At 46.3% G+C, this 12,013-nt stretch overlaps 1 protein-coding gene across 1 annotated transcript in view; it reads left to right on the top strand.

Moving 5' to 3' along the window:
* Positions 1-57: 57 nt before the first annotated feature.
* saxo2 (stabilizer of axonemal microtubules 2) overlaps positions 58-12,013 on the top strand; it is a 111,159-nt gene continuing 99,203 nt past the window's right edge. The window contains exon 1 of the mRNA XM_070859352.1: positions 58-111. Coding sequence (XP_070715453.1) covers positions 71-111 — 41 coding nt within the window. The 5' untranslated portion in view covers positions 58-70. The remainder of the gene's footprint in view (positions 112-12,013) is intronic.

The raw sequence follows: 12,013 nt of genomic DNA, 5'->3' as shown, positions 1-12,013 counted from the left end.
CCGCACACAGCTTTTATTTAGATAGCATTATATATATCTCTATCGAGAAAAGAAAACAACACCGGCAAAGATGGCCCGAAGAAAATGCATCTGCGAGATTTGTAACTGTGGGTAAGTTGAGCAACCCTGCAAAGTGACAGTGCCCCAGTTACATTTAGCGGGACAGGGGGCAGCTCTCTCGCCTCTGTGTCAGAAGATCGTGGGTACAAGCCCCACTCCAGGGACTGGAGCACAAACTCTAGGCCGACACTCCCAGTGCAGTACTGAGGGAGTGCTGCACTGTCGGAGGGGCAGTGCTGAGGGGACGCCGCACTGTCGGAGGGGCAGTACTGAGGGAGTGCCGCATTTTCGGAGGGGCAGTACTGAGGGAGTGCCGCACTGTCTGAGGGGCAGTACTGAGGGAGTGCCGCACTTTCGGAGGGGCAGTACTGAGGGAGTGCCGCACTGTCTGAGAGGCAGTACTGAGGGAGTGCCGCACTGTCGGAGGGGCAGTACTGAGGGAACACCGCACTGTCGAAGGGGCAGTACTGAGGGAACGCCGCACTGTCGGAGGGGCAGTGCTGAGGGAACTCCGCACTGTCGGAGGGGCAGTGCTGAGGGAGCGCCGCACTGTTGGAGGGGCAGTGCTGAGGGAGCGCCGCACTGTCATAGGGGTGGTACTGAGGGAGTGCTGCATTGTCGGAGGGTCAGTACTGAGGGAGTGCCGCACTGTCAGAAGGGCAGTACTGAGGGAGTGCCGCACTGTCGGAGGGGCAGTGCTGAGGGAACACCGCACTGTCGAAGGGGCAGTACTGAGGAAGTGCCGCACTGTCGGAGGGGCAGTGCTGAGGGAACACCGCACTGTCGAAGGGGCAGTACTGAGGAAGTGCCGCACTGTCGGAGGGGCAGTGCTGAGGGAACACCGCACTGTCGAAGGGGCAGTACTGAGGGAGTGCCGCACTGTCGGAGGGGCAGTGCTGAGGGAACGCCGCACTGTCGGAGGGGCAGTGCTGAGGGAGCGCCGCACTGTCGGAGGGGCAGTGCTGAGTGAGTGCCGCACTGTCGGAGGGGCAGTGCTGAGGGAGTGCCGCCCTGTCGGAGGGACAGTGCTGAGGGAATACTGCACTGTCGGAGGGGCAGTACAGAGGGAGTGACACACTGTCGTGGGGGCGGTACTGAGGGAGTGCCGCACTGTCAGAGGGGCAGTACTGAGGGAACGCCATACTGTCGGAGTGGCAGTACTGAGGGGACGCCGCATTGTCGGAGGGGCAGTACTGAGGAAGCACTGCACTGACGGAGGGGCAGTACTGAGGGAGCGCCATACTGTCGGAGTGGCAGTACTGAGGGGACGCCACATTGTCGGAGGGGCACTACTGAGGAAGCACTGCACTGACGGAGGGGCAGTACTGAGGGAGCGCCGCACTGTCGGAGTGGCAGTGCTGAGGGAGTGCTGCACTATCAGAGGGGTAGTACTGAGGGAGCGCCGCACTGTCGGAGGGGCTGTCCTGAGTCCACTGCACTGTTGGAGGGGCAGTACTGAGGGAGTGCTGCATTGTCAGAGGGGCAGTACTGAGGGAGTGCTGGACGATCAGTGGTGCCGCCTTTCAGTTGAGATGTTAAATCCTCTCAGGTGGACCTAAAAGATCCCATGGCATTATTTCGAAGAAGAGCAGGGGAGTTCTCCCCAGTGTCCTGGGGCCAATATTTATCCCTCACTCAGCATCACTAAAAACAAATTGTCTGCTCATTGTCTGTTTGCTCATTACTGTTTGCTGTGCGCAAATTGGCTGCCGCGTTGCCTACCTTACAACAGTGACTACACCTTAAAGTACTTTATTGGCTGTGAAACGCTTTGGGGTTTCTTGAGGTTGTGAAAGATGCTATATAAATACAAGTCTTTTTTTTCGAACTGATCCTGGATCCACTGGCAGATGAATCTGCACTTCAGGGTTAAGTCAAGTTAGATCTTAGCACCCCACCTTGGCAATTCTTTGAAGTTTATGAACCTGTTTCTTTTCCCCATAAAGCAATATTTGGAGGCACTCTCTTTGAGGCCAAAGTCCAGGGTACATTTTGGGATTTGGATCTGTACTATTTGCTGAAATTGATATTGGTTTTCTTCCAATAATTTCGATATTGGGCAGCATTTGACTTGCAAACATTATTGTTTCGCACCTATTTTATATTCCATTATTTAGCAATCGTGTTATGATCAAATTAAATAATACTTGTATTCATATAGTGCCTTATCATGCTGACATGCCCCAAAGTGCTTCACACACTTCTGCGTTTCTATAATGCAGAGAATCGTAAAGTGCTTTAGAGGTATTACTATTATTTTTCACCAGAACTGCCTTTGACTATTGTGGATGTAGATGTCCATTGATGCTTGCATTACATCATGCAAACTGCCTGCCATCACTGTTGTAATTATTATTTTTTTAATGCTTTACACGAAGTGTTATTTTTTCTTTTTAGTCTAAGGTACCACCTCCAAAAATCACATCTTAATTTGTTGTCCTGGACTTAACTTAAAATTCTGTATCATACTGATTACGAAGGTACATATTGAGGGGGGAAAAGTGCATCTCATGTGGCATTGAAAGATGTGATGTTTATAAGGACAGGAGTATTATGTAATGCATTATGTAGTATGTAATGCCAAATCTATTCTGCTGCTCTGGTGCATCTGTGTCTCTTGAAGGCCATGAACTCTAATTGCTTTAAATAGGGACCAGCTAATTTCCCTGCATCCTGAAGTCAATCAGAAGCTATTGTTTGTTTTCTGTAGAATGGCAGATGACTAAATTTCTGGCTCCTGAAGCAAGATCAAAAAAAAAGCAGTAGGAAATAATTACTTTTGTTTCTTTTTTTAAAGATTATTTTGAAGTTGTAACAAATTCTGACACTTTGAAATGTGATGCGCTCATCCAAAGTGTCCACTGTCAGCATCAAGCCCGCCTGAGATCAATATACAAACAGCACTCTTCAATGCTCCGACTTTGATATTTTGTACATCCTGCCCTCACCTTCCCCTTCTATTGCTGGCAGAGCCTTCGCAATGGCCTTGGCCATACTTTCTGGAACTCCCTCCCTAAACCTCTCTGCATCTCCACTTCTCTCCTCACTTTAAAAATCTTTTGTTAGGGTAATAATAATAACTAATAATAACTTGTATTTTATATAGCGCGGTTAGCATAGTAAAACGTCCCAAGGCACTTCACAACAGTGTTACAAGACAAGTGTTATGGGCCCTGGAACATCGTGGTAGAGGTGCGGCGAATGAGGGTATGGGGCCCGGAAGAGCCGAGGGCCCAGGGGCAGCACGGGCCAGCCCACACTGCAATATGTGCGCGCACTAGGTTCGTGCTGCAGAGCAGGTCTCCAGTCGTCGTGGTTAATCCTTGCCACTGGATAAAGGCCGAGCTCTGTCAAGCCCGTGTGGTGGCTGATGTGCAACGGTCACCACACGTTAAAAAAATTCACGCACAGGCATCTTCCACCCCCTCAATTGGAGTTCAGGACTGGACTATCGGGTCCTTCATTGAAACATCTGTGAACTCTCGTGGAAGCAAGTCATCCTCGTTCAAGGGACCGCCTATGATGATGGCAAGACAAAAGGGTAGGCACATATAGATTATTAATTGTACAGCATTATATAATACTGAGCTAGAGGGTTGTTAGGTTAAAACATACTTCAGAAAAACGCATAGATGCACCAGGCAGGCTTTTAGCACAGCAGGGAGGAGTGTGAAGAAGAAATGTCAATTGTTGAATGGACTCCAGTGTAGATAAGGGAGTACATTTCTTTTGCAGTAAAGATTAGACATCAAAGGCATGTACAACAAAGGGTAACAACTATTCTTAAACTAAATGATAGCGCCTTTATCAACAGCATACACACAGAATGTGATGACAAATGATACCTGCATTTGTCCAATGTAATGACACCTGGAAAAATACAACACACTGGAGCTCCTGAGGTCTTTATGATCTAGTCTTGCCGAGGCTAGTGTAAGCAGTCACGGTGACACGCTTGCAATTTCATTGGATATATCTCATTGGATATATTCAAGAGGGAGTTAGATATGGCCCTTACGGCTCGGGGGATCAAGGGGTATGAAGAGAAAGCAGGAAAGGGGTACTGAGGGAATGATCAGCCATGATCTTATTGAATGGTGGTGCGGGCTCGAAGGGCCAAATGACCTACTCCTGCACCTATTTTCTATGTTTCTGTTTTTATGTTCCTGAAGAAAGTCCTCGGTATATGAATACAATTGATACCGATATCATATACACTGCACGTAAGGGGATATGGTTTATTAGCTCATTAACAATTTAATAAAGAGTATTAACCATACATTTTCAGGAGTATCCTGCTCCACGAACTTGTGTTAGAGGTAAAGAGTGTATGATAATATCCTATAATACCTCCACATATGGGCCATAGGGATATATGATAATATTCTAAATAAACCCAACACCTTTCTCAAATTCCATCTTTTCAATCAAGCCTTTAGTCACCTCTCCTGATTCCCAAATCATGGCTTGGCATCTATTTAATTTTCTTTTCTCCCCCCTCCCTCTGTTAAAGCGCCTTCAGATGTTTTGTACATTAAATATGCCATATAAATGCAAGCTATTATCCCTATACTAGTTGCTGTCACTATATATATCACCATAAACTTCTCAGAAGTATTGTAACACATTACATTTTCTAGCACTCTATAAACAGAAAGGTGTCTCTCGGCAGTTTATAGGGAGGAAGAAAATAGCAAATACACAAGCGAAAGGCAATAAATTGGAAGGTGAAGACAGGGTTGAAGAGAAGCATTTTTAGAAAGCTTTTGAAAGCAAGAAGGCAAAGCAAAGGGCTTAGAGAGGGTGTTCCAGTGCCTGAAATTATTACCCACTGATGTGGAATGGAAAAAGTGGACAAAGAGGAGTAAGCCAGTGTTGGAGGCACAGAGGAGGGTATGCATGGGGTCATTTAGCTAGAAGAGATTGCTGAGGTAATGTAGGGTGAGACAATGAATGGATTTGAAAACAAGGATGAGAACCTTAAAGGCAATTTACTGGGCCTTAGGCAACCATTGGGAATTGGTAAGGTTGGGAATACCGGAAGAGAGAGAGTCTGTGCAGGTGAGAATGTGATTGGTGATATTCCGAATGAGTTGAGATCAGCCATTCTGTTACACATTCTACAATGAAATGTGATTCATGCTGCCACAGTAAATTCTCTGATGTCACAACAACTTCCTTGTGACATCATAAATCTGCTTTAGGTCTAACTTTAGGCCAACATTCTTCCCTTAACAAAACCTCCAAAAAGCACAGATTAACTGACCATTCATCTCATTTATTGTTTTTGGGCCCTTGATGTGTACAAATTGACTCCTATATTTGCTTAGAGAGCAGTAACTGTGCTTCAAACATAATTAGTTGGCTGTGAGATGGTTTGGGATGCCCTTGAGCTATGTAACTACAAATGTGTTCTTTTGTTCTCTTTCTTTGTGTATTATATATATATATATAATACACAAGATAGTCACGCATATTAATTGACTGAGGTTGTTACCTAATCTCCCTTAGATTCTATGATTCCATGTATTTATTACAATCTAAACAATTAGGGCTAGATTTTCGCTGACTTTGCGACTGGGTTTTTGCCGCGATTTGACCCTCTGCGGCGCAAACTCAGTTGGCGGGATCCTCGGGTACCTCTTTGCGGCGGCGCTTTCAAGTACCGCCGGGGGAAGGTGCGCCGATGTGCAATGCCGTGGATTGCGTTACCATCGTACTTGGGTGTTTTATTGTGTTAGTAAAAGTTTTTATTAGCTAGCAGCTTATCAACTATTTATTCAATTCTGGTACAACACTAATAGTTTAGATTGTAATAAGTATATGGAGTCATAGAATCTAAGGGAGATTATGTAACAACCTCAGTCAATTAATATGCATGATTATCTTTTGGGGGAAAATATATATATACAAAGAAAGAGAACAAAAGAACACATTTGTAGTTACATAGCACAAGGGCATCCTAGAGCATCTCACAGTCAATGAATTACTTTTGAAGCATTAATATTATGATTCAATAGCGTCCTGTTCATAAATCTGAAGTCCATTTCCTATCGGTTTCTTAACCAATAAGGGAATAAGGGGTTATGGGGAGCGGGCAGGGAAGTGGACCTGAGTCCATGATCGGATCAGCCATGATCGTATTAAATGGTGGAGCAGGCTCGAGGGGCCGTATGGCCGACTCCTGCTCCTATTTGTTATGTTCTTATCCTTAACAGACATGGTAAATATGCAGAGTGAAGCCTGGGAAGATATACTGCTATTTGATGGCTACCCATATTAGACTCCAGCGCTTAAGTTTTTAATCAATTTAATATTGTTTTGGATCAGATTATTCCTGTATATGTATAGTTAATTAAAACTCAAACAATTTGTTGGCCAAGAGTTTCCGCTTTGGGTGCAATCAGCGATCCAGGTGCAAATTGCGCTCAAAATTGCGCTAGTTTTAAGAAGTGTAATTTTTTGCTCAAGTTTCCACTCAAACTCATTTGCATATCGCCAAATGTAAAATCTGCCACGAACCAGCGCAATTGGGCAATGTTTTAGAATGTAATATTTTTAGAAGAAATTTTACATTAAAAATATTCCTTAATCCCATTTTCAGCAGTTTTAATAAAGCTCTTAAATAGATCGTCACAAAAAATAAGCAGAATGTCTAGTCCACCACCTGTGAGTAACCTGATTTTAAATAATTGAAAATTACTTTAAAAAAAACTATGCAGAACCATTTACTAGTTACATTGGTATACAGTAGTCAGTTTTTTAGAAAATTAAAAATTATGCTTTTAAAACGTAGTGCTATTAGTGTCCTTGTACCTACAAAAAAGCTTAATATTAAGAGCTTCTCCTCGACGGAGGGCAAACAGGTGTAATTAGCGGAAACTCACTATGGTGATTAAATAGATCTGGGGCGCGGCCAGTTTTGTGAACGGGGCAGGCTTCTAGTGCAATGTTTTTTAAACTAGCACAAAAATTTGTGGAAACTCAGTTGCACTTGATGTAATTTGCACTTGGCGTTCTTCGATCCTTTGCGCTGGTATGACAGATTTCAGGCAAATTGCGCTGAAGGAAACAGCGCAACCGAGCGGAAACTCCTGCCCTTTTTGCTATTCACTAAAGGAAGCAATGCAAAGGTTGTATTTTAGATAGCGACAGAGTTAGTAAACAGACACTGTGCACAAATGTCTCTATTGTCCCCAAAGATTTAACCAATGAAAAAAGTATTTGCTTAGCAGTAAAAAGTGATCTGAAGGTATTGTTTATGGTTTGTTGTTAAGAATGTGTTGTTAGGGTTTAACAACATTGCAGTTAAGCTGTAACAACATTATAGTTAAGGTAGTGACTTAGGGCCCAAGTTTCGGCTGGAGTTGCTCTTATTTTTTTTTGAGCAACTAGTTTAGTTTAGAATATCTTAGAAATTGCAATTCTCGGCATTTAGTTTGCTCCAATTCTAGTGAGTTAGTTTAGTTTAATTTTAGTTCAGTTTTTTTTTCAAAAGGGGGCGTTACCAGCCACTTATGCCTGTTTTGCAAGTTTAGGCAGTGAAAAGTTACTCCAAACTAACTTAGAACAGAGTAAGTGTCAACTTTCGTAAGCTGAGAAAAACCTTGCGTACACTTTAGAATTAGGCGCAGGTAGCCAGAGATGGGGGCGGGAGGGGAAGGGAAGTTAGAGGAAAGTTAGGGGATTTTCCAAAGCGTTAAACACTTCACTTTTACCAATAAAGAGCCATCATCAATAATAAATTATAAATACATCAATAAATCAATAAATTCATCAAAAAATCAAAAATTAAAACATTTAAAATAAAAAAATAAAAAATCAATCAATAAATAAAAAATTTAAAGTTTCTACTCACCTACTGCAGCACCTATCTGTTCGGGAGCACCGGGAGCCCTCCAACAGCCTGCCAAAGAGCTGGTCAGGCGGGCCCCGCTGCCGAGGAGGTGTTCGGGCGGGGCCCACCACTGGGGAGGAGTTCGGGTGGGGCCTGCCACCGAAGAGCTGCGGGTCGGGCGGGACCCACCAGCAGGGAGGTGTTCATAGAAACATAGAAACATAGAAAATAGGTGCAGGAGTAGGCCATTCGGCCCTTCTAGCCTGCACCGCCATTCAATGAGTTCATGGCTGAACATGCAACTTCAGTACCCCATTCCTGCTTTCTCACCATACCCCTTGATTCCCCTAGTAGTAAGGACTTCATCTAACTCCTTTTTGAATATATTTAGTGAATTGGCCTCAACAACTTTCTGTGGTAGAGAATTCCACAGGTTCACCACTCTCTGGGTGAAGAAATTCCTCCTCATCTCGGTCCTAAATGGCTTCCCCCTTATCCTTAGACTGTGTCCCCTGGTTCTGGACTTCCCCAACATTGGGAACATTCTTCCTGCATCTAACCTGTCTAACCCCGTCAGAATTTTAAACGTTTCTATGAGGTCCCCTCTCATTCTTCTGAACTCCAGTGAATACAAGCCCAGTTGATCCAGTCTTTCTTGATAGGTCAGTCCCGCCATCCCGGGAATCAGTCTGGTGAACCTTCGCTGCACTCCCTCAATAGCAAGAATGTCCTTCCTCAAGTTAGGAGACCAAAACTGTATACAATACTCCAGGTGTGGCCTCACCAAGGCCCTGTACAATTGTAGCAACACCTCCCTGCCCTTGTACTCAAATCCCCTCGCTATGAAGGCCAACATGCCATTTGCTTTCTTAACCGCCTGCTGTACCTGCATGCCAACCTTCAATGACTGATGTACCATGACACCCAGGTCTCTTTGCACCTGCCCTTTTCCTAATCTGTCACCATTCAGATAATAGTCTGTCTCTCTGTTTTTACCACCAAAGTGGATAACCTCACATTTATCCACATTATACTTCATCTGCCATGCATTTGCCCACTCACCTAACCTATCCAAGTCGCTCTGCAGCCTCATAGAATCCTCCTTGCAGCTCACACTGCCACCCAACTTAGTGTCATCCGCAAATTTGGAGATACTACATTTAATCCCCTCGTCTAAATCATTAATGTACAGTGTAAACAGCTGGGGCCCCAGCACAGAACCTTGCGGTACCCCACTAGTCACTGCCTGCCATTCTGAAAAGTCCCCATTTACTCCTACTCTTTGCTTCCTGTCTGACAACCAGTTCTCAATCCATGTCAGCACACTACCCCCAATCCCATGTGCTTTAACTTTGCACATTAATCTCTTGTGTGGGACCTTGTCAAAAGCCTTCTGAAAGTCCAAATATACCACATCAACTGGTTCTCCCTTGTCCACTCTACTGGAAACATCCTCAAAAAATTCCAGAAGATTTGTCAAGCATGATTTCCCTTTCACAAATCCATGCTGACTTGGACCTATCATATTACCTCTTTCCAAATGCACTGCGATGATATCCTTAATAATTGATTCCATCATTTTACCCACTACCGATGTCAGGCTGACCGGTCTGTAATTCCCTGTTTTCTCTCTCCCTCCTTTTTTAAAAAGTGGGGTTACATTGGCTACCCTCCACTCCATAGGAACTGATCCAGAGTCAATGGAATGTTGGAAAATGACTGTCAATGCATCCACTATTTCCAAGGCCACCTCCTCGCCGCCGGGGAGTAGTTCGGGCGGGGCCCGCCACGGGGGAGGAGTTTGGGCGGGCCCCGTCGCTGCAGAGATGCTGGTCGGGCGGGCCCCGCCACCGAGGAGGTGTTCGGGTGGGGGCCACCACTGGGGAGGAGTTTGGGCAAGCCCCGCCGCCAAAGAGGTGCTGATCGGGCGGGCCCCGCTGCCGAGGAGGTAAGGGCAGTGGCGGCGAGGCGAGGGACAGTGAGGCAGGCAGGCCACTCGGCCAGGGATGGGGCGGCGAACATCGCGACGTCCCTTCGGCCAGGGCTAGGGTCGCCCGAGACAGGACACGCTGGGAGGGCCAGGAGCTACTGCGCATGCGTGCAGATTCCACTGCATACGCGCGCAGCTGCCGGCACTCTATTCAGCGCAGGGCTGTAGCTCCGCCCCCAGCTGTTGTGCTGCGTCGCGCTGACTGCTGAACAGGCCTGCTGCCCCCGGAGAATAGTGAGGTAAGTTTTTGGTGCGCTTTTCATTCTATAAAATAGGAGGTGTGCCGTTCTAGCGAATATCGGAAACTTGGGCCCTATAATGTTGCAATAATAGCCCCTGACACCACAGTACCTGCTCCCACAGTCTTCATCGGCAGTATACAACTAAAGTCAATGGACTGCTTCAAGTACCTTGGCAGCACCATATCAAGTGATGGGTCCTTGGACAAGGGGATTGATGCAAGGATCTGCAAAGCCAGCCAGGCACTTGGTCGCTTGCGCACTAAGGTGTTGAGTCACCACCACATCCGACTGTAAACTAAACTGTTGGTGTATAGAGCAGTCGTTCTCTCATCTCTCCTTTATGGATGTGAGACCTGGACACCCTGCAGGCGTCACATTAAGTTGGAAGCTTTCCATATGCGCAGTCTCAGATCTATACTCCACATACGCTGGCAAGACCGGGTGTCAAACTTTGAGGTTCTGGAGAGAGCACAATCAACTAGCGTCGAGGTGATGATCATGCGATCCCAGTTCCAGTGGGCTGGACATGTCATCCGCATGGATGAGTCAAGGATCCCTCGTCCGCTTCTGTAAAGGTCGAAGACACCAGGGGTGCCCCCACTAGCGCTACAAAGATTGCATCAAGGCTAACCTCCAGTACTGTGGCATCCGACCAAAGGACCTTGAGAATACAGCAGCTAATAAAATCCAGTGGTGAACCCTCACAAGGACTGCCTGCCAGACCTTCGAAGACAGCCGATGTCAACGCCTGCAGGACACTAGAGATAGACGACATCAGGTGGCAGTACTGTCAGCATCAGGCACATCGAACTTCCCTTGTCCGACGTGCAAGAGACTATGTGCATCCAGAATTGGCCTATACAGCCACTTGAAGACACATGCCATTAATGATTAGCACAACAACATCTTTGTTGGATACGACAGACTACCAAGGATAGCAATAATTGACATCATACAGAGCAGAATAAGTAGATGATAGAGAACAAGAAACAAAGGAATATGAAAACAAAAAGGTTAGTAATCACTCCCACATGACTCATGAATGGTAAATGCTTCATGTCATGAAAGAGCAGTCACTGCTCAAGCCTCATATCATCATCATCATAGGCAGTCCCTCGGAATCGAGGAAGACTTGCTTCCACTCTTAAAATGAGTCCTTAGGTGGCTGAACAGTGCAATACAAGAACCACAGTCCCTGTCACAGGTGGGACAGATTGTCGTTGAGGGAAGGGGTGGGTGGGACAGATTTGCCGCATGCTCTTTCCGCTGCCTGTGCTTGATTTCTGCATGCTCTCGGCGATGAGACTCGAGGTGCTCAGCGCCCTCCCGGATGCACTTCCTCCACTTAGGGCGGTCTTTGGCCAGGGACTCCCAGGTGTCGGTGGGGATGTTGCACTTTATCAGGGAGGCTTTGAGGGTGTCCTCGTAACGTTTCCTCTGCCCAGCCTTGGCTCATTTACTGTGAAGAGCGCTTGCTTTGGGAGCCTCGTATCTGGCATGCGGACAGTGTGGCCTGCCCAGCAGAGCTGATCAAGTGTGGTCAGTGCTTCAAAGCTGAGGATGTTGGCCTGGTCAAGGACGCTACTGTTGGTGCGTCTGTCTACCCAGGGGATTTGTAGGATCTTGCAGAAACATTGTTGGTGGTATTTGAGGTGTCTACTGTACATGATCCATGTCTCTGAGCCATACAGGAGGGCGGGTATTACTGCAGCCCTGTAGATCATGAGCTTGGTGGTAGATTTGAGGGCCTGGTCTTCGAACACTCTCCCTCAGGAAGATTGCACTAGCGCACTGGAGGCGGTGTTGAATCTCGTCGTCAATGTAGGCTCTTGTTGATAAGAGGCTCCTGAGGTATGGGAAATGGTCCATGTTGTCCAGGGCCGT

This window comes from Pristiophorus japonicus, chromosome 17 (assembly GCF_044704955.1).
Source record: "Pristiophorus japonicus isolate sPriJap1 chromosome 17, sPriJap1.hap1, whole genome shotgun sequence".
NCBI lineage: Eukaryota > Metazoa > Chordata > Chondrichthyes > Pristiophoridae > Pristiophorus > Pristiophorus japonicus.
Note: the sequence above shows the minus strand (reverse complement) of the source record. Positions and strands in the feature narration are given on the sequence as shown.